This window comes from Drosophila melanogaster, chromosome 2L (genome assembly GCF_000001215.4).
Source record: "Drosophila melanogaster chromosome 2L".
Taxonomy (NCBI): domain Eukaryota; kingdom Metazoa; phylum Arthropoda; class Insecta; order Diptera; family Drosophilidae; genus Drosophila; species Drosophila melanogaster.
Genome location: NT_033779.5, coordinates 6100377 through 6127858, shown reverse-complemented (window position 1 = coordinate 6127858; position 27482 = coordinate 6100377). Strand labels below are relative to the sequence as shown.

At 40.5% G+C, this 27482-nt stretch overlaps 4 protein-coding genes across 9 annotated transcripts, besides 2 other annotated features; 1 reads left to right on the top strand and 3 right to left on the bottom strand.

The window, feature by feature from the left end:
- The first annotated feature begins 83 nt into the window (after positions 1–83).
- On the top strand, positions 84–1980 carry WDR79 (WD repeat domain 79). Of its 2 annotated transcripts, none has more exons than NM_001298736.1 (4): positions 84–249; positions 306–957; positions 1016–1204; positions 1264–1980. In NM_001298736.1, exons 1-4 carry the CDS (start codon positions 123–125, stop codon positions 1925–1927), a joined length of 1632 nt encoding a protein of 543 aa, NP_001285665.1. In that variant the 5' UTR covers positions 84–122; the 3' UTR covers positions 1928–1980. The 2 variants fall into 2 exon arrangements, with proteins under 2 accessions (NP_001285665.1, NP_608997.3); NM_135153.4 differs by having other exon boundaries at positions 206–249.
- On the bottom strand, positions 1948–2727 carry Arpc4 (Actin-related protein 2/3 complex, subunit 4). Its single transcript, NM_135152.4, has 2 exons — positions 2104–2727; positions 1948–2035 (listed from the first exon to the last, which is right to left on the bottom strand). Exon 1 carries the CDS (start codon positions 2608–2610, stop codon positions 2104–2106), a length of 507 nt encoding a protein of 168 aa, NP_608996.1. The 5' UTR covers positions 2611–2727; the 3' UTR covers positions 1948–2035.
- Positions 2728–3205: 478 nt separating this feature from the next.
- On the bottom strand, positions 3206–27482 carry stai (stathmin). Of its 5 annotated transcripts, NM_001273193.1 has the most exons (9): positions 27310–27482; positions 26061–26165; positions 17635–18086; positions 14746–14829; positions 5916–6085; positions 5669–5854; positions 5449–5595; positions 5006–5161; positions 3960–4881 (listed from the first exon to the last, which is right to left on the bottom strand). In NM_001273193.1, exons 3-9 carry the CDS (start codon positions 17711–17713, stop codon positions 4795–4797), a joined length of 909 nt encoding a protein of 302 aa, NP_001260122.1. In that variant the 5' UTR covers positions 17714–18086; positions 26061–26165; positions 27310–27482; the 3' UTR covers positions 3960–4794. The 5 variants fall into 5 exon arrangements, with proteins under 5 accessions (NP_723157.1, NP_001245912.1, NP_001260122.1 ...); NM_164683.3 differs by lacking the exons at positions 26061–26165; positions 27310–27482 and having other exon boundaries at positions 3206–4881; positions 17635–18192; NM_164682.3 differs by lacking the exons at positions 14746–14829; positions 17635–18086.
- Positions 7337–9347, bottom strand: CG31642 (uncharacterized protein). The gene is made up of 2 exons (NM_164685.2): positions 9291–9347; positions 7337–9229 (listed from the first exon to the last, which is right to left on the bottom strand). Exon 2 carries the CDS (start codon positions 9099–9101, stop codon positions 7428–7430), a length of 1674 nt encoding a protein of 557 aa, NP_723159.1. The 5' UTR covers positions 9102–9229; positions 9291–9347; the 3' UTR covers positions 7337–7427.
- Positions 20622–20661: a mobile genetic element.
- Positions 26220–26728: a mobile genetic element.

Below are 27482 nucleotides of genomic sequence, written 5' to 3'. Positions count from 1 at the left end.
TTTATTAAGTTTTTTATGTCTAAAAACTTGTACAGTTGCGAGTTGCATAGATGATGGTTGGCTTGTACCTTAAATCTTTGCTTATATTTATGTTAACACAAAATGTTTTGGAAAAATCCTTAATGATCGAAAATTCGTTTAAAATGGAAATGCACTTTAAAAACCGTTGGCAAGCGGCCAGCTTATTTTTGCGCTATCCTCGCACGGTCACACTGTGCTTGAGCGGTAAAAGTGGCGATATGGACGAATGTAAGTGACGTTTTAAACGAAAGCACGGAAATGAGTAAAACAAATATTTCCCCAAGCGGTCAATTTAAGCACCAGCATGGGCGATGTGGAGGCATCCATGCTGAATCACAACGTGAGCTTCAGCAGCACCATGGTCACGTCCAATGGCGATCTTTCGTTGCCCAAACTGAGCGTGACTCTTTCGGCGGAGGAGATCCTAAAGCTGCGTTCCGGGCGTCCAAAGAACGCCGTTGAATCGCCGCATGCGGGTGTGCCCATGGAGACAAGCCTGGCTGCCGAGGAGGAAGCGAATGGGGATGAGGAAGAGGAAAGCGTGCGGGTCGTCGACATAGAGGACACTTTGGAGCTGACGTCGAATGGCAATGAGGCGAAGCCGGAAGACCAGGAGCTTGCGATTGCTCCCGTCCTCCAGTACTTCCAGGGAGCACTTGTTGAGTTGGGCCGACGCTGCTGGACCTCGTCCACGGAGGCTCAGCACTACACCAAAGGCTGCTACTGGTCCCCGGACGGCACGTGCCTTCTGGTGCCCGTTCACCTAGACGGCATGCACGTTATAGAGATGCCCAGTGACCTCTACTCCGCAGATACGGTGCAGCCGGCACGCTCTCTGACCAAGCTCCAGTCGGAGGTGCACGTGCCCGAGGGCGGAACCGTCTACGACTGCGTCTGGTATCCGCACATGAACAGCCTGCAACCAGAAACCTGCTTGTGAGTTGACAACTCTCTGACGCTCTCCCCAATCTTATACCGTTCCCATTTCACGCAGGTGGCTGGCCACGCGGCAGCACGAACCCATACACATGTGGGATGCCTTCGACGGTTCCCTGCGATGCAGCTACAGTGGGTACGATGCCGTAGACGAAGTAATGGCGGCCATTTCCTTGGCCTTCTCCCATGACGGCGAGCAGATCTATGCGGGATACAAGCGCTGCATCAAGATCTTCGACACCAGCAGGTGAGTCGGCTGCTTATTTTCGTACGCTCATTTAATGCAACTCAAACTCTACTCCGTAGACCCGGACGTTTTTGCGACGATTACCCTGTCAAGTTTGCCATATCCTGCATTGCACAGACCACTGCGCACCCGCACACTCTAACCTGCGGCAACTGGCATGGCTACATCCAGCACTTTGACTTGCGGTGTAGCCACAAGCAGGGTCCTCTCTTCACGCTGGGAGGGCACAAGGGCGGCATCACACAACTGCGCTATGGAGAGTTTGGCAACGGGGAGTGGCATCTGTTCAGTGGAGCTCGCAAGTGCGATAAGATCTTGCAGTGGGACATGCGCAACTACAAGCAGCCACTGGTGGAGTTGCAGCGCCATGTGGACACCAATCAGCGTATTCAATTCGACCTCGCATCCGACAGCAATTGGCTGGCTAGCGGTGACACACGGGGATTCGTCAATGTTTGGGATCTCAAAAAATACGGAGATCCTTCCGTACTGCCCCTGCATTCAGACTGCTGCAACGGAGTGGCACTCAATCCGGCTATGCCGATTCTAGCCACCAGCTCGGGGCAGTTCCACTTTACAGACCAAAGTGCCCAAGGGGACAACGTGACCTTAAACGGAACGGAAACGACGGAGTTGCCGGCGCCGGCCGATGTGAATCAAAATCAGAAGGAAGTTCTCTACGAGAACGCAGTGGTCATGTGGTGGTGCGGCCAAACGGGATAGCATATAAAACTGGTGTAGTCGAGTAAATAATACAAAATCCGTCTTTATTCTTGAATCCATTTGGAAATACTAAAGCATCATGACCGGGTCCATACTGGTTGCCTTCACCTGCAAAGGATTTGCGAGAGTAAGTTGGCGTCGACTCAATGGCGATGGCTGTTAGGTGGAACACTTACCTAGAACCGTTTGAGGAACTCCTCGGCGCAGGTGCGTGCCCTGGCATTGACCGCCAGTTTCATTTCGCTGATCTCCTTGTCGATCTCCTCCATGAAGCTAATGACAAAGTCCACCAGTTTGTGCTTATACATCTGCTCCGTGTGGAAGTTGGTGATGAGGAAGCTTATGTCGTAGCCCTCGATGGGCTTGCGGCGCAGTATGACGAACGACTCGGCGCGTCGCATCATGAACCTGGTGAACTTGTGGCACAGTATGCGCTCAATCTCGTCGGCCTGCTTCACGGCGATGCTCACGCGCACCGAGTTAATGGACGGCTCGATCAGCACCTTCTCCCGCTCGTTGCGCGACACGACGACGGGCGTGAGCACCAGCTCCTTGCTGGAACAGATCTCCACCTCCGGCTTGTTGTGCCGCTCCACCACCTGCGAGGGGAAGTCCTGCAGGCACATCGCCGCCGTCAGCGAGTGTCGCACGGCGGTCAGGTAGGGCTTCAATGTGGCTGCCATTGTGTCTGGGTGTCGGGTTGTTGTCTGCTGCCTGCGGTTTGTTGTATCTGCACTTTTTACTTAACTTATTATGATTCACAGGCCCTGGAATTTATCAACCAGAAAAGATGTGACCATGCGCGGCTGGCAGGAAAATACCAATGCCGAGGTGGGGCCGCAAAAACATAGCAACTATTTGGAATTTGTTATGAAACAGTTTCTATTATATGTTTGGGAAGACTATGCATAAAGTTTATACAATCAATATTAAACATGTTGTTTTTAAACATTTATCAAATCGCACTTAAAACATTTCTTATGATGTCCTGTGTTAAGATGGTAAGAAACTTGACTATCAAGAACTTACCCGAGACCACAACCACTGTTCCATTTCCATTTGTATCTTATCTTTGTGGAATTTTTAGGAGTGAAACAATTTAAATCATACCTAAATTTTAAAAATTTAAGAAAAATGTATATGGCTAGAAGCGTTAAAATTTGAAATGGAAATATCAAATATATGTGTACCATATTAAAGTCCGAAAACCCAACACACCAGCAAAGAGGAAAAATGTTAATTTAGAAGAAAACAGCATCCACCAATTATAAATATTGCATTTATTTGTTTAATGCACTTTTATTATACAATTGTTATAAGTATTTTTGCTCGCATATGGTCAGTTATTTGTGGCTTATATGAACTTAAATTATGCGTGAACCTAGAAAGTGAGTATTTTAATCAATCGTTCAAAATTGTAACCCTTTCCTACTCTCAATACTCAAAAAATGTTTCGGCTGATTATTGCATTGGATTAGACATTAATATATCATAAATTGAGTAAATATCAAAGCATTTTATGCTTTGCGTTTATATTTTGTTCGTTTTTTCTTGAGTATGCTTGAAAGTTTTCGTGTCTGGGTAATTTGGTGTCCTGTGCGTGTTAAATTGTTTTGCCAATGCACATTTTTATTAAGAGATTTATGTTATTGATATTCATTTGTAGAAGCCATAGGTTTACACGAGTACACATACATATATAACGATATAAGATTTAAATTTAAGCTAATCTTTAAAGCGCCCTTTGGTGCAAAATTAAAAATAACTCGCAGGTTTTTGGAAAAAATTTTCCTAAATATTCCATTTGGTTTGCCCTAAATACTTTTTTTTTTTTTTATTATAACCCCCACATTCACTCTCCTCTTAAACCCATTTCTAAAAATAACCCGACGTTAGACAAAATATGCATTTCCATATAATATTACACACATTAATGTATGCTTATACGTAGTTTCCTTCCATTTATATTAATGTCTATATCAGCGTTTTTAGTGTTTGTGTTGTATGTAAATAAAGGAAAAATGCGTTTCGTGTGTTTTACATGGTATTTGATTTTATTGAATTGTATAAGCATTTCTTATGTATTTTTTCTGTTAGACATTTATTTTATAGATAGAAAATGCGAAACTTATAAGAACAAATTATTTGTTAGTGTAAAACTATATTCAGCATGTATATGTATCATGTTGTTGCAAGTTAGTAAATTAAAATTACCACTAAAGTATACATTAACTTAATTAAAAACATTTTCAAATTTTTACTCGCGAAAGCCATTCATAGATGCAAATACAGCGTGCTTATTATTTTGAGAATACCTCAGTCGATGCCACAGTAATTAAAAAAAAAAAAAAACTTGAACATTCAAGACTAAGACTTTGAAAATAATGAATCCAAAACGAATATAACATTCTTGGAACTCAAGGTAAAAAGTGTTTTAAACTTTCAACTGAAATCAACGTGAACTTTTAAAAGAATTTGAAATTTTAAATGACAGGCATGCATTCAACTTGCATAGGCTTTTCTGCCTGGGCTTTTAAGTTTAAATGTAGATTTCCTTTACTAATTTTTTTTTTGCATTAACTTGCCGTAAGCATTCATTTCTTTTCGCTTTATAGTAGCTTATTCGTGTTTCATTATAGAGCTCGTGAGAAAACTCGCTCAGCGGTATCTTGAGACTTTGCCCTTGCCCTTCGCTTCGTTTGCTTTCATAATACTTGGAAATTTTGAGAAATCGTTTTCAGTTTTAAGGGTTTTCTTGCTTAAATATGTGTTGGTGTATTATGCAGTGTTGCTGTTCTTTTTGTAGTCGCCTTGTAACCATGTTTGCAGTGGGTGAGCACAGCTCTCGATGCAGGATCGTTCTCCACTTAGCCTGAGGAGGCAATGGCGCTCTGCTGACCATCCAAATCCTGGGCCTGGGCCTTGTTCTGGCGCACGAGCTCAGCGCGACGTTCCTGAAAGAAAGGAAAGCAATCAAGGATTAATATTCGTTTGCGAATGGAGATGTGCAACTACTGCCAAGTGCTACTCAAACAATAGGGCAAATTGTCGCTTTCAGTGGGGGGGAACAACACGTACGAGTTTTTGAACTTTTTCAATTTTTTTTTGCAATTCCTTTTCGCGTTTCTGCTCGGCGGCGAACAATTTGTTCTCATAAATGCGCGCTTTCTCCTCGATCTTTTGACATTCCAATTGATCGTTCTGCGATTTGATTTCGGCAATTTTGATTGTGTTCTAAATGAGAGGATATAAGAGAAATGAAAAACCAAAATTATATGAACGCATGATAACTTATTTATAGTTCGTACACTCAATGACTAACTAAATGTTAACCAGTTTGCTAGTCCAGTCAAAATGATGTGTCATTTCAATTTTATATTCCAGCAATGAATGTAAGTTAATGTAATGTTTATAAAGTAATTGTTGAGACTTATGGGATCTTGGGTATTGAATATTATAATTACATACATCTAATCATAAACTAGATTTAATGAAAACTTTTGGCCATGCTATAGACTCACATGCTCCTTTAGGCGATCCAACATTTTCTTGATATTCTCATCGCGAAGAGACTGAGCAATCTTCAACTTTTCCTCGATTGCCTTCTGCTCGTTGGCCTTCTGCTGCTCAAGAGTCTCACGCGTCTTTTCGATATCCTGGGCATGGATCTTTCGTTAAACGGAAGAAAATACTTGGTTAGTTGGGAATATACTATGGGATGCAATAGGTTTGGTAGCCTACCTTTAGCTTCTCCTTCATGTCACTGATGATGGCCTCTCGCTTCTCCACATGCAGCTCCATTTTCGACTCCAGCTGCTCCTTGGTCTGAGTAATAAACTCATTGGTGATCTCATCCTTTTTGCGAGTCGCCTCCTCGACTTTAGCCAGCTTAGTGGAGATGTCAGCCATCTTCTTGGCTTCTAGAGACTGGGGAAACAAGATTTCACTTGCTTTACAACAACTTTAATTCTTTAATTTATGTACTTACAATGCGACGTTCCTCGGCCGCCTTAAGTTTCTGCTCAATCTCCTCGACGCTAACGTTCTTGCCAGGGGTGACCGGTCGTTTTGGAACGGCCACATTGGGTGCCGGTTCGGCCAGGATGACCTCATAGCTCAATCCCCCGCGGGACTTCTCCTGGCAGCGAATCTCTGTGGCTGTGGAGGAGGAAGGAAAGCAAAGGGAGACTTATAGTAATTCAATATTTTTGCACTTGGGGTGCATCGAATAGTTGCGGTTAAGGGTGAACCTCGTGGTTCAACCCTCGACTTGGCTTTCCCCCCATCAAAACAACATGACGTCATTTTTACACTTCCACCCCCTTAAAAACTAAACTTAAATGTTGTTCTTTTGGCCAATAAGTTAAACAATACGAATTTAGTGTTACATCGAAATATAATCACCTAAAATCGATATCTTGACATTCTCATTATCTAACTTGTAGACAAATCCATCAAATGGAATGCTGGACAACCAACGAAGCGAAAAATGATTTGTCAAAACAAAAATATGTATATGTATACAATCATTGAACAAGAGGGATAACGATACTTGAAGATGTTGCCACGACAGCCGACAGTGGACACCTTTTATATGTATCCATAACCATATTTTGACACATAATTTGCTATTATTATGGAGTGTCAATGGTGACAAAAGCTTTTAGGCAATCACAATGAGTGTGCATAGATTGTTTACCCAAAATGTTGCCATATCTCACCAATTCTGTTCTCCAAATCTTCCTGCCTCATCCTTTCCAGCATGACCGTCAACGCTGACGCATCCGCGGGATTCGAGTGCATCTCGGACAAGTGCAACTGCAACTCCTCGGCGCTAAATCTCTTCTTACAAAAAACGCAATTGTAGCTTTTTGAAGCATCGCCGTTTAGCAGCTTCTCGCCGCTGAAGAATTTGTCAAGAAAGGACCGATGGTAGATAATCTTAATGCGGCGGTCGTCCTTGTGCGTCTCAGTGTGCTGATTTCGGCCCTCATCAAAACACTGGCCGCAGTACATTACCTCAGATCCGCACTCACTGCAACCGTACCGTCGGTCAAAGTCAGCGCGAATTTGCCCGCAACCCTTACATTTGGTCGGTAAAGCAGAGAAATTGCAACCCATTTTAAATGATATGATCAAATGACTGATCGAAGTTCAATTTGGCGTCGTTACTGGGTTTATCGAAAAATGTTTAATGCTTTATTTATATTTTGTTCTCAGATGTCGGAGAAATGTTTTGCAATAACAAATAGAGACAACTGTAGACCGGAATAAAATGGAAAAGCGCTGCCTACTAGATGTGCAAATAAGATTTTGTAAATCATCTTCCACTAGCCAGAGAAATATCCGAGAAAAGCTTCCTATGAAATGGAAAAACCTGAGGAAACATCCAGATCGTTTGGTCATTTTCTTTTAGAAATGTTTATTTCAAAATACTACATATGCATATGTAATTATGAAAATACCGAGGCTTATTTCCTACAAATGCTGGGTGCCCCGCCTATTCGTCCTGGATGACCATATCTATGAAGTCGGTGATTTGAGAAATGGCTGACTCAGAGAAATCGGAATCCGAAGCTCCATCGTCCTCATCACCGTTTTCTTCCTCGCCGCTTTCCTTGTCCTCCTCCAATCCGGCTAAATCATCGCTGTTTCCTTCGCCATGCAAATCGCTGGCCATTTCTTCTGATGCATTACTTTCCAAATCATCCGATCCGGAATCCGCATATGGGATATCGCCCAAAACTGTGAAATAAGCCGAGCTGGTGGAAGCGGATGGGAGTTCAGTTGCCTTGCTTTCGGCAGTTGGTTCGGTCTGATAACCAATCCAAGTTTTGTACTCGGCGAGACCCCTGTAGAAGCGTTCCATCAATTCCTTGGTCTTAACAGGATACAGCAATAGTTTCCCATTTGATTTTACACTGCCTGATGGCTCGACTGCGTCCAACATGAAATTCGCAGTCCAGGGCAGTCCAATTGGCGGCTGGAACAGCTCTTCGTCTGCCAACATCGAACAGAACATTGCCTCGGTAAAGGTAGCTTTGAGCAATTTGCTTTCCCACTTTTGGCCATTTCCGCTCACCAATTTCGAGCACAAAAAGCGCTTATCCTTGAGTGGGGAAGTAATGACAGTTGACACCTTCTTGGTGGGCTGATCTCCTTGCGTCTTCGTTTGTGCCTTGGCTACCCCAGAGCTGGACCCCGCTTTTCCGCTCCTAGAAGACGAAGCCACCGCCGATTGAAGGGCTATCCCGATAGGCTCTCCAGTACGCCTAGCCGTCTGCCTGCGCACCATTGTTGTCGGCTGGTCAACCAAAACGGGCATGGCAGCACGCATACCCATAGCTAACGCTGTATTAGTACCAGGAGAGATTGCCTCAATGCGGGTCAGCCGATGTAGTGAGGATGATGAGGCGCCCAGACGCTGACGACGATCGGCCATGCTAGTCACAACCTGATCTTCGATGACGCGCACAAAAGACTCAATCGCCTCCATGTCCGGCACTCTGGAACTTCTGTGCTGCATAAGCACAGTTTCAGTCTGCTGCAGTATCTCATAGCAGCGTTCAGGAAAGTCGGCGGCAGTTGAATCCATATTGTCCAGCTGCACAACCATTAGGGCCAGGCTTAATGCGGAATCAAATACCTGCTCGGTCCGCTGTTCGCTTCGCGTGTTGCCACCGGCTACCGGTCGAACGCTTGCTAAATTGCGAGAACGAGTCGAGCGCGTTTGGCTAGAAGGTTGCGGTACTGGCACCTGTTGCTCCATTCCGTTGTCCGCTATATAGAGAGTATTGACCAACGACAAGTAGGCATCGTGGTCACGGTGGTCGCGATGCTCCTGCAGCAGGTGCATGAACAAATGGGCGGTAGAAAGGCCGCGAACATCGCACAGGGCACATTTGTAGCTCTGGGCCACTTTGTGATCACCGCAGAATGGCTCGCCGCCGAAGTACAGCTGGTACTCGGCATAGGCATAGTACACACTCATCGGATGGTAGTAGCGATGCTGAGGCGATGCCGGCAGATGGTTGGCATCGAAGCACTTGCCGCACAAAGTGTATTCCGCGCAGAACCTGCAGGTGTAGCGGCGGCCCTGGAAATCGGATATCTTGCAGTTCTCGCAGCGGTGGCCAAAGTGGCGCTCCGGCGGATTGCGCATCTGGTGGGCCATGGGTGCTTGAAGTGATTCTGGCAATGGAATTCGTGCACGGATGATATTATATACGAATTGTGCGCAGAGAATCGTCGTTGGTGAAGACTCAAAAGTTTGCTGAATTTTGTTTATGATATTAGAGAACCCTATTTAAAATTGAAATGTGAGCGGCCTCGCCAGTGTTTTTTATTCGTTTCAACAACTTACTCTTTTCACAACTTTTCACTTTCAACTGATGAACACCTTTACTCGACAAGAAAAATTATTTGACTAAACTTCTATTGAATATCGAACAAAAAAGTGAGACTGAAAGCTAAACTCCAAAAGGCGCTGCCAACTCGATTCTATCAACAATTGTGAAAATCCCGAAAAAATAGGAGCACGTGCACGACGAGAAGTTTCTATGACGGAGTATATTTCTGTGGCCTTATAAATTACTTACAATTACAATGTACAATTAAGTAGCTATAGAAACAACATGTTTTTGCATAATTTGTAATCTTATGATATCAACGCATAACCCGCCATAATAGATAGCATATACTTCATATACAATAGCTTCGATGAGTTATTTCGTTTACAGTTTCGTTTCTTAAACCCTTTTATTTGTGTTATATTCATATTCGAGTTAAAATGTTCGCATTTGTATTTTTTACGAGTTTGCACATATAATCATTAATTTGCTTGAGATTTAAGATTTTTCCACTTCTTTTTTTGTCGCAAAATTGGAACAACTTAAATAGAACATTCGCCTTTTTTGTTTATACATTGCAATTGGTAGACGGCCATATTTTGATTATGAATTTCCGTTCCACTCTACGCAGGCATTCCCGCACTTTAGGTGAAACTAAAAGCTTTCGTTAAAATAATAAGCATCATTATAATAATGAAAGGCAGCGTAAAATGCATCCACTAACATACATGTGTACCACACGTTGGCCTCAATTACATTTTTGCAAATTACGCGAAATAGAAAGCGAATAGGTGGTACACCTGTGAGTATTTCATTTTTTTATGTATTTCACAGAAGGGTCTTCAAAATTAATCAAATGAAAAGAGCCGTTGACATTTGACGGTTTTAATTAAAAATCTAGAGCCATTTCAATAGAAATTATGGCTCGCGTTAAAGGTCTGGTTAAATAGAATTTCTAACCACTATGTGATATAAATATATGACCCCTAGACAAAATATTTTGTTGACTAAAAACTGTAGGATAAATAAAAGTTAATCTCACTTGGACTGAAATGCGTAGCTCTTGATGTTTTAAGTGTAATGGCGAAACGAAATTACACTTTAATAATTATGGCACACAGCCGGAAAATGCGGAGCAATGAAAATGGAAAATATGCTCAAAACTAAGAGGACGAAATTTTCACAGGCCCTTAAGAACTTTGTGTCGTCGCCTTTTCTTAATATCCCTAAAAGCATTTTAATTTGCATTTAATTAAATTGTTCGCATGAGTCAGCAGTATGGCTTGAAGAGCGTACGCCAAAGAGTTTTCACCCATTTTCCAATTTAGTCAAAGTAAGTATATTTTCGTTTCCATTGAGGCGGATATGAAAGGTTGTAAATAAACTAAATTATACTTACTATTCAAATGCAAATTAATGGCCACCATTGTAAAAGGCACACGGATGCACAAGTCGACGAATAGAATATTTTATAAAGCACTAATTTTTCGTGTTTCTCTAAAAAAGCTGTTGTCGCGCAGCTATTCGTTGGCCAACTGAAAGTAGTGACTAAAAGTGTGAGGAAGCCGGCAACGGGCCACAAGCGACATAAAAATGTTGGCTACACTCGCACACACACACACACACAATTTGTGCCTGGCCTGCAGGATATGTAGTTTTTTTTTTTATTTGAATCGTGTAGCATAGTTTTCGGTCTGTGCTGCAAAGCCGAAAAACAAACGGCGGCTGTCGCTACCAACGATGCACACATATTGTTGTTGCAACTTTCCGGCGACAGACGACTGCCAAGTGGAGCCCTTGCTCCTCCGACGGCTCCACCGTTCATTCCTCCGTTGGCCCCGCCCGCCGATGGAGCAGTCAATTGGAGGGGACCCTAATTGCTTTCGGTTGCCAGCTGAGCACGACGATATCGCCAGGAGGACGGACCGACCAGCTGATGAGTCAGCCAAAGTAGAACTAAGATGGTAGCATGCGGTTTTCGCAGAAATTTTATTTGAGTTTGAGTTTTGCTATTTCTTTTGTATGTATATGTATATGTACCGCCCAAACATTATGTTTTCATGAGAAAGATGGCAAATATTGAAAATAACGAACTACCGAAGCAATTCATTAAGCGCCGTCAAAAAGAATGTTGCAAAAATGAAAAGTATTTCCGACCAAATCCATAAGATACAAAGGATTCTATATACTTCAGAGAATACTTAAAAAAAACAAATTTTTTATAATATTTTTTATGACACTATACAATTATACTATAAGAAACACATCAAATACGGTTTTCAGAATGTTTGTTATATTCCTTGAAAGAGTATAAATTGTAAGTTCGACAACGAGCTACAATGTTGCCCCTTGATTTTTCAGCTGTGGCACGTGACTTTTAGTCAGACTCGCAGACTGACATTGATTGCCTCAAATGTCGCTACCATGACCAAAAGAGGAATTTTGCAGGGGAGTCTAAAAGAGACTGCAACTTGCCCAGGCAAAGGAAAGACGCAAGTTAATCTTAAATATTTTCTAAAATATTTTTAAGCTACATTTTGATTGTTACGCTTTTAAAACCATCTCAATATTTCACACTATTGTATGTGGCAGGTCCGGTCCTTTTTGTGGCATTTACCGTGGTAAGCCGCTGCACGTGCTGCTTTAGGTGGTTTTAGCCGAACCGTCTGTTCGCGGTTCCCTGGGGTCTAAAGTATTGGCCAGGAACAGGCACAAGACACGAAAAAAAAAGAGGCAACTACACCCACTTAAAAGTTTTCGCATTATGTAAAGAAACTTATTCGCGAACTTATATGTACCCTGTACATACTATGTCTACAACTTATATATTCGCCTTCTTCGCCAACTGAAAACGGCGCAGTGACGTGTTTATTTGCAAAAAGTAAGAAGAAGAAAAATAGCTGTAGTACGAAATAGTACGTCAGTCGGGCAACAACAAAGCACATTTGTTGGCCACTGCAGTTTATCGCCTTGGAAATGCGGCTAAATGGCTATACAACTACCACCTTTTCCTCACCTGTATATATATACATATATATGGGAATTTCTATGGAAAAGGCTAATGCACTATTGATTTTCCGATAGTTTTCCCAGCGTTATGTACATTTTCCTCTTTTTTTTTTTGGTTTTCTTTGCACTGACAGCGAGTATGAAGGACCCTGTTGGTATGAGTGAAATGTTAGTTGCTCTAAAAGACCACGCTTTTAAAAATAAAAAGGTTTCAAATTGGCTTTGCTGTTTAGCCAGATTTGTTAAGATCTATCGTCATTCGGAAGGGTGATACCTTTTGGTCAAAAACTAGAAAGATTCGCTACACTTATTCGTCTCATCTCAAATGTGCCGATGTGTGTGTGGAAAAACAACGAGAGAGAGAGAGGAAGGGCAATCCAAAAGAGGAAAAACTAAAGCATACTTATGTGCGCTTAATGAAGGAAACGACATAAAAGCCCCGTCTAAGTAGCCATTGTTCCCTCGAAAAAAAAAAACGGGAAACAGAGGGAGTGAAAACTACTACAATACCGAGATGCACAAGAGTCGCTTAAAACAAGAGTAAATAGTGTTTGCATTGAAGGCGCATTTACTTGAGTCCGAACAATGAAAGCCTAATTTCCACGAAAGGCGTCGCCGGATTTAGAGATTATGGGGTAAGAACTCGGCAGGGGAAAAGCAGAATTACAGGTAATTGTGGCGAGCAACTGTTGCTTTTAAAATGATTTGCTGTACTTCCAATGCTGGGGGCTTAAAACGTACTGAGAATTGAGAGCATTTAAAAAGAAGTAACTCGACTATCCGATACCCGTTACTGTGTTAAAATTATTGCAAAAAATGAGAAGTTAAAAAGAAGAAGGAATCAAGCCGCTACCTATCTATTTTTGTTAACAAGTTGCACAATTAAAGTTGCCCTACGTTAACTGTCACAAATACGATTCCCTCATAACCATGACTCAGAACATGGGGCATATATCCAATTTTTTCCACTAAGTCGCCCATATACGTGTCTCGTAGTTCGGTTTTTATGAGCGTTTAAATTAGTTGGTTCGCCATCGTAGTTTTTACCATTGTGGTTGTGACGGCTCAACCCCCGTGACGATGGCGATGGTGTATTGTTTGCCAAGATTGTTTTATGGCCGGTGGTCGTTTACTTTATTAGTCGCCAACATGCAGGTGTGGCAAGAGTCCTTCTGCCACGTCGGCTATGTCGGATATACATTTGTACTAGTGTGTGCGTGGTTGTATTGGATGGCCAGCGGTAATTAAAACTGAACCTACGGAACCAGATACCAAAAACGGTCGTCAATGTGGCGCCGCAATTCGAGGGTCCGCACAACTTTCCATGACGAACTTCAATCTAATTAAATGCCCTCCTTTGATTGAAGGGATTCGAGTATACCTTTGGTATTTGATTGATTTATACTAATAGATTTTTAAGTTAAGAATGGCTGAAATATAAACCTCAACTTCAAGAAATAGAATTGTCAAGATGAATTCTAGAGGCTTGCATTCATCACACCTCAAAAAATGGAATGGTTTATGTGGAATTTTTATGAGGATAATGCCTACCATTCTGGATTTTAGTAAGGCACACAACGCCTGAAACACAAATAACAATTTTGAGGGAGAAGACCACTGTTGACTCTTCTCGGGACAGCAATGAAAATATTTGCCAGCAACACATAGAATACGCATAAATCCATGACAGCAGATGTCAAGCAAGTTTTGCCTCTTCTTTATGCGAATATTTTTGGTTCCCTTTGGGCCCTGAACATTGGTAACATTGGAATGTGGCTAAAAGCACACAGATAGGGCGATTCAAAGTACTGAATCTCACTAGGTAGGTTTCATGAAAACCACATCGAGTGGAAACAGTTACCAAGAAGACGGTTTTCTGTTCACTTTATGCTTATGCAATTCATAAATTGTGAAGCGTTGCAGTAGAATGTTTTAAACGAATGTAGAAAACTGAACGAGATAACCATTTGTCCTCAATGCCCCACAGCTGCACCCTTTGCCACTTCACACGGATTTCCCATGTCGCCCATTTTGAGGTCAAATCTTCTATCCAATCCCATGCAGTTCTCATTTCCCGCAGCTTTCACCGCACCCCCCACCCTCATGCTAGAGACATTTGTGGATGTCATTTTCACTGCGTTTTACTATCAGCGCATGTCCCGTTTTTACCCATTTTCCGCCTCTTGAATTATGCGGTTCACTTTCTGAAATTGAGTATTCATAAAAACCATATATGGTTTGCTTTTTCACATATTCATTTTACATATTTCACATTTCCACATTTTTTGCAGAAAGTGCATTTTATCTGCTTCATGCATAGTTGAACAATAAATTTAACGTAAGAACATAATTAAGAATTAAAGTGCTCAATCCAATCACTTGGAATTAAAATGTGAGTAAAATGTTTTATTTATTTACTAACACATTTTTGTTATAATAATATGTTATTTGTATACTTACTAATAAATTTAACTTTCTTGCTGAGACGCGGCTGCTTGGAGCGAATCTTATTATTTTTCTTGATTGGCGCAGATCTTCTTGACACTATTCACATGTTCCAAAGATAAATGCCGCATTTTGGATTTAGAAAATATATTTGATCTTATTAGAATACAATTAACTTATTCAATAGTTTTTGGTAACTGTTTGACCCCATAATACTCCTGAAAAAAAAGCTTTTAAGCATAGTCGGATTTCCGACCTTAGAATTCTCGACCAAAAATGTTTATATTAGCTATTCAGAAACGTTTTTTTTTTTTCGAAAATCCAGCGACTTTTCACCAGCTTCACAAATCTCAAACGTGTTTCAAGTAAAAAACGAGCAGAATATGCGAATGTCAGTGTCATTGTTGAAGTGTTTGATTGCTGGCAAAGGGGTTGGATTGTCGTAATGGGAATGCAAACCATGAATTATTTAACAGCAGCCCACGAGAATCCTGCCCAAGTGGGCTTGAATTTAATGGACGGAAGTGTCCTTTTCCGCATAGCAAACACAGTGTTGGAATCTTTGCTCACCAAAAAGAAAATATGCAGTTTTATATCTTAGCAATTATCAATGAGTATCTGATAGTCCAGCTATTCTTACATGATTTAGTTATAAAGCTGTCGATACTCGAAAATAATGATCAAATTTATCTGGAATGCTTCTGGGAAAAGAAGAAACTCGCCTAAATATGCAACTTCATTAATTTTTTTTCTCTTGGCGACATTTGCGAAACAGCTGAGACGGAAAGCATGGAAAGCCAACTAAAGAAATGAAAATTAAGTAATGTTATGTATGCGTCTGTTACGTGAGCCGCATGCAAAGGACGATGGCGGGAGAGGAAACAAAAGGACCTCAGGAGCCTCCTGCTTGAATAATATGGAAAAATGCGGCTAGTACGTGTCAGAGTTGAACGTGTAGTGATAAGATATATGTACATATATACCTCGTAAACCGAGTTAAAAAGTTGCTTTAAGCCTCGGGTAAAATACGGAAGCAAAAAACTCACTTATATGAGCTGTTAAGAAGAGTGCGAGAAACTAAAACGCAATGGAAACAATCGAGTTAATGGAAGCCGCACTACTGTACGTGATTTAATTAACTAAAGCTAGTTAGAGTTATAGACAAAGCAAAGTAGAAAGATAGTAGGCAACTAATTGGACATTAAGTGTTTAAAGTTCTTTAAAAATAAAGTGATCAATTTGATGACATCAATATTATAGGTAAAACATCTGAATGCTTTTAATGCTCATGCGGACTTACAGATTGTGATTTTAATCAGGAATATATACATATATGCTTATTATGCCATAACTTGATTTTGCATCCAGTTGCCCCAAGGACATTTTGTTAATGAGATGCACATCTAAATTCCCTTGCCATGCAATGCACTTCAAAATGCATCATCCTGATGCTAGTCGCCATTCTCTCGACAAGATTTGAATGTGACTTAACCAAATTAATTTCCTAACCGGCCTCAAATTATGCAGATGACCCTTGGCTCTGCGTCTTTGTGTCGTGCCATATTGTTTAAACTGATTTATGCCCCAAAGGAAGAATCTGTGAAGATGTTACCTTAAACTCAAAAGCCTTAAATGCTATTAATGCAGCTTCTGAACGGCGTTTGTAATTTATCTAATTACTTGACGGATTATTCATTTCTCTAATGAAGTTCGCCATAATGATGCATTGTGATGGATAAAAGTTTGGAAGGCATAGAGATGATGCCTCATTAATCAATCGTGGGATTTTGCTTACAATCTGATAGTTAATCGATTTCTTGTGGACAGAGAATCTGTTCTGTAGTAATCCATATATATTATAGCTCCATTTATTTGGATATTTGTAAATGCCACAGCATTTAATATCAAATGAATCCAGCTCATAAAGTTAACATCTCAATCGTCACGTTAACGATGACAGCCAGAAGTTATGCATTGTGGCAAATCACCTCAGAGGTCCTTCTCTATAAGGCGGTGGTGACCCATTCCACCCAACGAAATAGGCAATTTCGCATGTCGTCAGACTTTGCTGCTCTATACACACGGCCATTTTCATTGTTTTTTCTTTTTTTTTATATATAAGAGCCGACCCGGCGCTGTCAATAAATCAATATACGCCGTCCTTTGTCGTCATTCCCTCGTGTTCGTTGGTCCGTGTGCATATTGCGCAATCACTTTGCTTAATGTGTGTGTGTGTGTTTGCCATTGTTTGCGGTGATTACTGCGATTAAATATCCCAATAGAATAAAAATAAATATAAACATGTATAAATCAGCACATAACCTGAACTAAGTGTGCAATCTAGACATTTAAATCCATTGAAATGAGCTCGCAAAGTCCGGGGTGGCAATGTGTGTTGCCCAAATTAAAACCCAGCTCCAACCAAACCGACGGTGACTCACCGTTCGCCGGCTGAGTGGCGCCTCAAGCGATGTAGAAAAGGAAAAACTCCTTACACAGCCCCTTACCCCTTTTCTTGGGGTTTTTATATATTATTTCTCGTTTCCGTGCCATTTTACCATTCTACGTCAAGATTTTTCTATCGTTTTGTATATTACACAACTGAATTTCAATAGATCTCTGGCGTAATAGTAAATCTATGGCAAAATTAGTTTATAAATTAAAGAAAAGAATATAAAAATATACTTAGTTCTAAAGGATATGTTCATTAAGGTCGAGTTTCTTTCTTTCAGTGTATCCACATTCGCTGTAGATGGATCTACATACATATTGCCTATTTTTAGGAGGCCTGGCCCATTGTGGGTTTAACGGACGGACTGCCGATGGATCAAGGGTAAGCTTTCAGATTGTTGGGTCAAACGGTTACCAGAACTCCAATGCGCAATTCCCTCCGCTGATCCTTACCCGCTGGCAGAATTCCAGGTGCTCGGCACGTGTGGCAGAAGCACTGCATCACCGAGTCGCGTACTAATCCAATCAGCATCGTGGGATCTGCTTTCTTTCACACAACTAAAGAACTGGTAGTGTAGATTGCTGGGATATGTGTGGTCGGTCTGCTTGTTGCCGGTGTTTTTTTTTTATTTATTTTATATCGCGGACGGTTTCTCGCTTCTCTCGCCAGCCCAAAAAATCAATTTGTTGCACCGCGAATTGGATTCGATTTTTGTTATTTTTTTTGTGTTGCAAGTGGGAGAGCAACCACTTGCTGCTGAGCTGATTTGAACTTGATTGATTCGAGTAATGCGTATTGCAGCAGTGTAGCTGAAAAGTATGCTACAAAATTGTTGTATTTGATTGCGCGACGATGTGCCTTTTTGTTATTGTTATTGTTGCCACGGCCCTAAATCCAGTGAGTCCTGTGAAAACGAGAGAAGGTGGCGACGATTCGTAACGAGCACAGCGAAAGACAAAGACCAACTAAATTATGCCGAAGTTAATTTTTCAGCAGCAGGCGAGCGACTGACGACCACTTTTTGCTGGCGCCAGCGTGGCGTCGCAAACGGATTCGGATTCGGAGTTTTGGCGTCGGCGTCGTCGGAAGGCAAGGACAGTGCACACACAAAAGGACACGGAACACAGGACACACCACCCTTGGGGGCACTGGCGGGGGTGTGGCAACAGCACCCCCAAGTCACAAGCGCAAAGAGAGCGGAGAGAGAGAAAGCTTCGAGTGTTTGTAGGGGTGCATTTTTAAATGCACTTGCCACTGCCAAATATGTCAATCTTAATATGTCAAACTTAAAATCTACATGGTAATATTGTTTTTTGGAAAAAAATAAAATTCTATCGCCTGACTACAACACTTGGTTTTGAAATTCGAAATTTCGATAGCGTCGATTTCGAAATTCCAAGCCTGCGCAGTCTCGAAAATCGGAGAAGCAGTTCGTACTGAGAGCTATCGATTGGGAGAGCGGAAGAGGGCGCGCTGAGCCGCATAAATGCATTCGGAAAACCGGCTGCTTTTTGTATACCGACCCATTGGAACCTTAACCCAAAGCAAACAAATATGCACCGCCACTAGCGGAACTATTAAAAACACACTTGACAAACTTACAAAATACTAGGAGCGTTGGAAAAAATATAATTTTTGGTACTTAAAATTTAATTTAATTCAAGATTTTATAACAAATATTACTTGAATCAGAAAACAATTTAGAAACATGATTTTTCGAATATTTAACTCTGAAAAATTCGAAAAACAAGTGTTGGAAAATATGAAAAATAAGCACAAGAAGTTGAGTATTTTAAACTACATCAATGATTGATCATTTAGTTCACAAAAGAGCTGAATTTCCTGGTGGTTTCTTAAAATGCACATCTAGTCAAAATTCGAATATTGGAATAATGTTAAATTCAATTAAGCGTCAAAAATGAGAGAGCGAAGAAATTTGGAGAACGCCGGCAGAGAAAAAGCGGTACGAGGAAGTATGAACAGAAAAACTCTCTAGGAACAATAAATAAAACAGCGATGACTCAAAATGTAGGCAAATCCCCAAACTGGAGATGAGACAAATTCGTAACTATGGGCAAAAACTAAAGATTTAGGAGAACATTCATTTGTGAAGTTTATTTGGTTCCTAATTTCAAACTTTTTTAAAATTTTCTTGTTTTAGAAGTTAAGTTAACAAAAAATAACCTTCGTTAATAGAAAATCATTTTAAACTTAGCATGATTTATATAACCTATTCTATTTTCTTCTACTCAAATTTAAATGATTTTGTATTTTAAATTGAGGTCAACATTTTGTTTTATTTCCTTAGCTGATTCAAGCGTCAGAAACGGTCAGCCAGGACACGATGAGGCTGACAAGGACATTGAGCCGCAACTTAAATGGCAGAACGGCGCCAGCAGCAGAACTCACCACGCTGCAAAAGACCGATGAATCACAATGTGAATCAAGGGAAGAGTGCAAGGGGAAGAGCTCTGTCCGTGGTTTTTCTTCTTGACATAACAAATATGGGTTCTCTTAAAGTTTATATGTTTACCAACTCATGTTAATATATATTTATATATGGCGCGGGGCATAGGTTTAGCAATAAACTCTCCATCTCTTTGTCCGTCCGTAAAAAGAGCGAGCTTTTAAATTCAACAAACTGATTTAATTGATTCATTGAAAGCACTGTTTAAATTAAAATAAATCTATATGCACACATTAAAAAAATAAAACATAAAATTAAAATACATATTAATATTAAAAATAATTTTGAATCACGACCTGCTAATCTCTCCTATTTTTGTCCAAGTACGCACACAATTTCTGTATAGATTCGCAGTCTGCTGACGACTTATTTTGTTATTGCCCCAATGCATGACTCACAGGGCCCCCCCCCGTGCACTCCACTCCCCATTCCTCCCCACCCACGTGGACACCCCTCGATGCCTTCAGTATCCAAAAAAGGCGCAACTAAAATGTTTGTAATAACAACTGTCGCCGTCGTCGCCAGCCTCGTCGTCGTTTTAGTAGTCTCGTCGTCGTGGGCTGTCGTTGCTGAATACTACTCCTAAAGCTACAACCCCCGGCAGTAGTGCATGTAGTGACTCCCCCAATCGATTTACCCCCCCCCCTCCTCCCCGCCTCCTGTAGGCGACAGGTAGTGCAAAATGAACAGCTGAGCAGCAGCGGTTGAAGTTCAATTGCATGTTTGGGGCACATTATAGGAACAAGTCCCTCAGCTAACCATGCAACCAACATATAGTATATACTATATAGCATATGTATATCACACAACCATTCAGCACTTAATATTTGATTCCAAACTTCGAGCCGTTCTACTTTTGCTCGAGAGGGCTGTGTTTTGTTTGATCAGGGTTTCATTAGTCACTGCGGGTGTTTATATCTGAAATACTTTTACATTGCAATTTATTAACAATGCACATTTCTGTAACATATGAGCTGAGTAATGGGTATGTGATAGTCGAGCTGCTCGACTAATCCCTTTCCATTCAGCATACTAACAATCTAAAAAAAACATCTGATATTATCATCTAATGATCTCCACATTTTTCCAAGTGTATTTTATGGATTCAAGTTCACAACGAGCGTCTGTTCCGGCTGTAACTGCAAACCCAAATTGCCGGTATCAGACAATGCAGCCAATGTATGCTTCTTGACATGCTTGTAGGGACGAGGAGCCGCAGCAAGGACAACGTTGTAGGACACTATTGCAGTTTATCGGGTATATGAATCGCGGGTCATCACCTCGTAGTCGTCGACGGCACCACTTTTGCGTAAGGCAACACCAGCTGGGGCGTCCGATAATGAAGAGATCAAAAGGATAAAATATCTTGCGGAAGTTCGGTTCGCTTTAAGACGACAACTGCGGCTTTGGCCGTTGGCATTTCCTTTTGTGTTTGTTGGGCGGCTTGTGGGCATGAGGCTCTATTGGTAATGGCGTAATTCGATATTGGGTGTGGCAGCCACTGCAAACTCTGTTTTTTCCCGTCGCCTAGCTATTGATTTTCCTTTCCCTTCTGCATCTCAAAAAACTTCTGACTGCAAGTCCTCAGAATGCTAGCTACGCCACCCACATTGTTGATTTCACACTCTTCGGGTGCGATGCTATCAAAAGGATTCAATGGCTGCTGATTTTTTTAGGACGTCGTTGCCAATCTCATACCACCCAATATGAAATGCCTAAGCTTGAGTACATAGAACCGGAGTTGATGGAAGCAAAGAAAACCACTTGAGATCCAGACGACGGCAACGATTATAAACATTTCAAAGCTTTAATAAACGTGCGATTCGTGAAGTAAGTCACTTTAAGTCTAAGAAGTGCGGAAATGTTGGAACTTATAAAATAATTTGTTTAGACGCAACGAAGATGACGAATCTGGTCTCAAAGCGACCACCATGATTCGTACCGATATAGGAATAATATGATTCTACCATGCATATGTGGACATACATTAGCCATTAGACTAGAAAGTCCAAGCTCTTGGGACTAGCCTAACCAGACAACACGCTTTAGTCGACTAGCATATACCCATTATTCTGCTTATTAAATGTCCTGCAAAAACGATTTAATATTTTTGGATGTACATACATATGCACGTTCGTCGTCATATCTTTAAAAAAGTTAATTTGTTAAGCGATTTTTGGTATATTTCACGTTACACCTGCTAAGTCTATCTGCCGCCGTTATCTTCAATTCCCCTTTTTTTTAATAATGTTAAAACGTTTTGTTGCCCACAATGACAAGCGCAACACTTGAAAATCAAACGTTTTTCCCCTTTCTATGTTCTGCCCTTTTTAATACGCATAAAGGGCGCTCGCTGGGCAGAAGGATTTTGCAGGAGCAATACGCAGGGGATCAGGGTTCAGAGTCCAAAAGGGTTATCCTTTGTATGCTCACCGCCGTAAGCAGGTCGAATAAATTTGCTGGCGATTTAAGGCGCAACAGCTTAACGTCGACGAGGAGGCTGTGCAAATCAAATTCTTGGGCACAAGCCACACTGCGTCAAATATGTTTTATATCCTGCCGTGTTCCACGACTTTTCTGTTCTTTTTTATATTTTTAATGCCCATCTTCCGTGGAAATTGCGAGGTGCAGCCTCATTTTAAACCGTCTCGTATATTGTTTAAAGTCAGTCTTGTATGTGCACATAACATTTTATAGGTGGAAAGAGCAACAGAATTTATTCGCACACACCACTGCCTTTCTCTTTCCTTCCTAGTGTTGTGTTCCAAGTTAGTGCGACGGATGCTGGAAAATTTCTGTTTATGTCACTGGAGAAATTTACGTGCTACCCATCAACGTTGGCGCAGTCTGGCAATTGCAGTGTCGAGGGTGATGATATCTGTCTGTTTCACCGTTGAGACCCCTGGAGCTTTGGCACATATGCCTACACATCGTTGATGAATTTGGGGCTTCAGAAACATGATCAAAATATCATCCTCTTGGCAAAAGTTTATATACATTATGAAGGTTATTAGGAATAGTTGATTCGCTGTTCTTTCGATGGAAGCATTAAATATTATTCGAATTACTTTTTCTAGTTTCCTTCAGCCGCTAAACTTGTATAGAATTTTTTATGGGGGATGTTTGCTTGTGCTTTTAGGGGTTGAATCACCTGTAAGTGTGTAGTGTTCCACCAACAGAAGCCGCAAAAACGACAGGAAGCAGCTCACTAAAACACTGCCTTGCTGTTTCAATGTTATCACAATACAAATTATACACTAGTCGACATAAGAGTGTTTACTTATGGAGTTTTGCTTAAAGTAAAATGTGACTAGTCGAAATGTTGGTTTTGTGATTAGTTATATTGAACTATTTTTCTAAAGGACCCAGAACCTTGTTTCTCGTAGTGCAGAATCTATTCGAATTTAAATTGCGAATGGGCAGGCAGCAGTGAGAACTCAAGCACCAGTTCCCCAATGTAATGACCACCATATGCCCACCAATCCTCCAAGCAATTCCCTTTGCACATGTGACGCTTTACGCGGAGTTCGTTCTGCACACCGTGCGTGATGCACACACATCATTATTAATACATTTGCACACGTAAGTTAAGGAGCGAGCGGAAAAGGATAAAAGAAAGTGAGTTGAGGGGGTGCTCAATTTCAGCTTCAATTCAGCTTCAATTCACCTTCAACCCCAAATGGCAGTTGGCTCCTGTCGCTTTCCCCTATGCCACTTGTAGCATGGCCTTTTGAACTTTCGGAATGGGTAGGAAATGAATTGCAGAGACGAAAATCGAGTTCACAAATTAAATTCAATGCCCCATGGGTCTTCGTGGACCAAATGCTAGTCTCTATAGACGGAACGGTGCTCGTAGAATAAAATTGAGTTTGTGCAGGGGGGAAAGGAGACATTTTCAACGCTTCTTGATTGGCAAAAACAGTGCAGTCGATCTAGCCAATTAAGTATTTACCACCCCTTATTAACGACCTATTTACGAACAATATTCAACATTTAGCAAAAGGTAGTTGAGCTTTTCAATTCTACCAATAAAATGATTCTTTAAAAGTTAAGGCCTTTTCCCGCTTTAAAAAGCAGTATCATCATCCTGCAGGTTGCTCTCCTGTTCAGTCTAGACGTTGTCTGCTGGGCATTAAAACGTATATAAAGGTGTTTGGTGGCCGAGTAATTGCGAAAGGATTTTAAGGATGCCGTAAGTGCTCGCTTCTCAATTTTATGTTATACGCATTTTTATGGGTGCAGAAGGCTGGACACGCGTACATTGTTGAAATGAATACCTAAATGCGTTCTTAAAAGTCTTTAAAAACGAAAATAAAATTCCCTTGGATCTGCGCTACAAGCTCCATACCAAAATTTCTAATAAACTTAGCTCCTTTTTTTTACATTAGCAACTTACTTAACTCCATCCATCCGAACTTTTGTGCTTTCAGCTGTCATTTGCATCACTTAAACAACAATTACGTGGCCTCAGGACATCTCCTTGAAGTGGAGGACCAAGCAATAAACGAGGCCTTCTGGTGACAACCGATGAAGTTCCAACCCCCCAAAATCACAGACACAGACTCCGCCTTCATATGAATAAGTAATGCCAGAATTGGTAAGCGAAATCGGTGGAGAACTCATCGCCTGCCATTTTCGGACTTGGACTTTGAAATTTCAGAAAAATATGATTTCCCGAGGAGGAGCAAACTTAGCGTAGCAAAATCCTGATCCACGCTTGCGGTACAGACATGCAGCAGACACATGACCGGAGCCTTGGGACAGAATTGCGGCCGGAGTGGTTCCTTGTCCTGGATGCGCCGCATTGTTGCCGCATTTCACTGGCGGAACCGCCACTCAACTTCCGGTTCAATAAACTTTTGCGAAAAGTGTTCGCGCACATAGTATGCCTCCTCTCTGCCTTTTTTTCGCTGTCGGGGGGGACAGGACAGGACAGCTCCCTTCTCGTCCTTCCTACGAAATTGTATATAATGATAACGATTTTCCCCCCACTGCACCCTTTTTTGCTGTGAGTGTGGCAACAACTGACATTTATTAACGGCCTTTATGTAGGTCTCCGGCGTTAGCGTTGCAATGCGAGTGCAGGCAAAGTTCGCTGCCACGATTTGCTGCATTATTAACCTTTTCCGGAGTAAATCGCTCGGTATTGCGCAAGGACAACGAAGTTGTGTGGCTAACCGTACATTTGCTGCGTAATCGTTTTATGTTAGTTGTTAGGTGCAATTAGAAATGCTTTCCTAACTGCTCCTATTTACACTATCCAATGCCACTTGAAGGCATTTATTGGTTTTTAAATCATACGGTGGTGCCACAAACTGTCCATATATTTGACTTCTCTTTATATGCTTGTCAATCAAAAATTAATGCAATTTGATGGAAATAACAAATCAATGAGCAGCACAAGCACACCGCGAAATCAAAATATTCCGTCTGCGAAACTCAACAGCAATAAATCAGTTATGAATTTATTGGCAAATGTCGCAAAGTCAAAAGGAGCAAGTTCCCCAACTCTTGGCCCACACAAGGGGATTGCTGTTGGTAATTACAATGCCATAATACACAAATGCCACCGCTAAATATGCGGTTAATGATTCCGGGGTCCGTTTCCGCCAAAGCCGTCATCATCATCAGAATTCAGGATGAGGAGAACGATAAACGCAAGCGTATGGATTTTATTATGGATTAGGCAAATGACTTCGGCTTAAAGAGCTCTGACAATAATTTAAAACAAAATATGTGTACAAACAATTAAGCTTAATGGTAAATCTTTAAAGCATGACCTCTTTTTGAGAGAAACTGACGTTGTTGACCATTTACCAAGAATCAAAACATAAAATATTAACAAAACTTAATTAGTTACTCTTCTAAATGTACTTTAACAAAATAAGATTGGCTTCAACTAAATGACTCCTTGGGAAAGTACACAAAGTTCAACCCGAAATACAAATGCAGTGAAGGAACGTGCAAACATGGTGTGCGAGTTGTAGACCCTCTTCTAGTTCCCGAGTTGTTCGAATCATTATGTATTCCTGTCATGTGCCTCCGAAACATGTCATAGTCTCAGCAGTCTCCCCGGCTGAAAACTCACTAACAACTTGGGTTTCTGTATTTTGCAACGATATTTGCTATTTGAACTAAATAAGACAAAATGAGACGGTTCTGAAAATCTAACGGAAAAATCAATACCGGACGACTCCTGTACTGAATATAATAAGTTTCGAATCAGTTGAGTAAGAATATAATAACATGTAATAAAAGAACAGGTTTTTTTTTATATAAATAAATTTAACTTATTTTTAATACAATAAATGGTATTTGCAAAAGCTGTTAAATTCATAAAAAGTACAATAAAACAATACTGCTGACCAAAACAAAATAAAATATAATCCTTAGCAGATAAATAAAACTTACCTTCAGTATCAACAGTGTTGTTCACCATTTTAAAATTCTGTTGTTTCGGACTCGAAAGAAATTAAAAATGTTACAGAAACTAAATGGGGTATCACAACTAAAGCTCTGCAAAAAAGAAACAAAAAAAATAAAACCAGATATACAAATTAATAATCGCGCACTTTAAAGCTAAAAAATAAGGGTTTTTTGCTTAATTAAACGCCATTTTTTTATAAAATATAATTAAACAATATTTATTTTACTTATAAATCAAAAAATAAATTAAATATAATTTATAAAAATAATTCGCTTTAAGCACGTTTGATTAGCAAAATTTCACAAGCAAAGTCAACAAATTTCATTAGAAGCGTTGTAAAAAGCAATGCAAAGCCAAAAATAACGGAAAAATCGAGTTCGTTCTAAGAAAAAGAACAAAACAAAGTAGGAAAACAAAATATGTAAAGAGTTTCTTGACAGTCTCAAAAGTGTGTAAACTTGGATTTTGTTGTTTATTTTCTTGTATATTTAATATTTTTAATTTTTTTTTTGATTTATAAGTAAAATAAATATTGTTTAATTATATTTTATAAAAAAATTGCGTTTAATTAAGCAAAAAACCCTTAATTTTTAGCTTTAAAGTCAAAAATTCAACTTATTTCACAGTGTGTAAACAGTTTCTTGACAAACTGTATGTACTTTTGCTAAAGTCAAATGGGCAGGATATTTGAAAATATACCCGTTGCGTTTTGCACAACTTTGTGAAGCGAAATATGTATGTATGTTTGTATATTGCTGCCATATTTAAATGATAATATATAAAAATTAAATCATTTTAAATGATCAAATCAAAAATGATCATTGAAACTACACACACACATAAACATGTATGTATGTCTTTAAGTTCGCCGCAACTAAAGCGTTAAATACCTAAATATTCATGTACGTTGAGGTGAGTATAGATATGCATATTAAAGAAATTTAGATAGTCGCTGACAGCACTTTCAACTCCGTTAGGGCATTCAAATTACATTCAAGTACATACTTTATGTGTGTATCATATGTACAATGTACCACCACACAAAGTTCATATAATGCGTACATACACACTGATCTGCACTTTGTTACGGGAAAAAGAAGAGGTACAAAGCGCGAGGGAAAAGCAACAAAAGAGCTCTGCGCAAGTTGCTGTTGGTGCAATTGCGCAGTGGCGAAAAAAGGGATCTTGCACTGGATCAAACCAGATTGCACTCGAGGTTCAGAGGCCACTCACCTGTAGATTGCTTTCCAATGAAATAAGTTAGCACATGTACAGTTAATAATAGCATTCAAATAACGATAGACACACTGGACACTTTTGAATTGTTAACAGTTAAAATACGGTGCGAGAACTTCGGCAGTTGTTTTTTACAGTTGTGATCGCGTCGGCGAAAATTAAGCGAATGA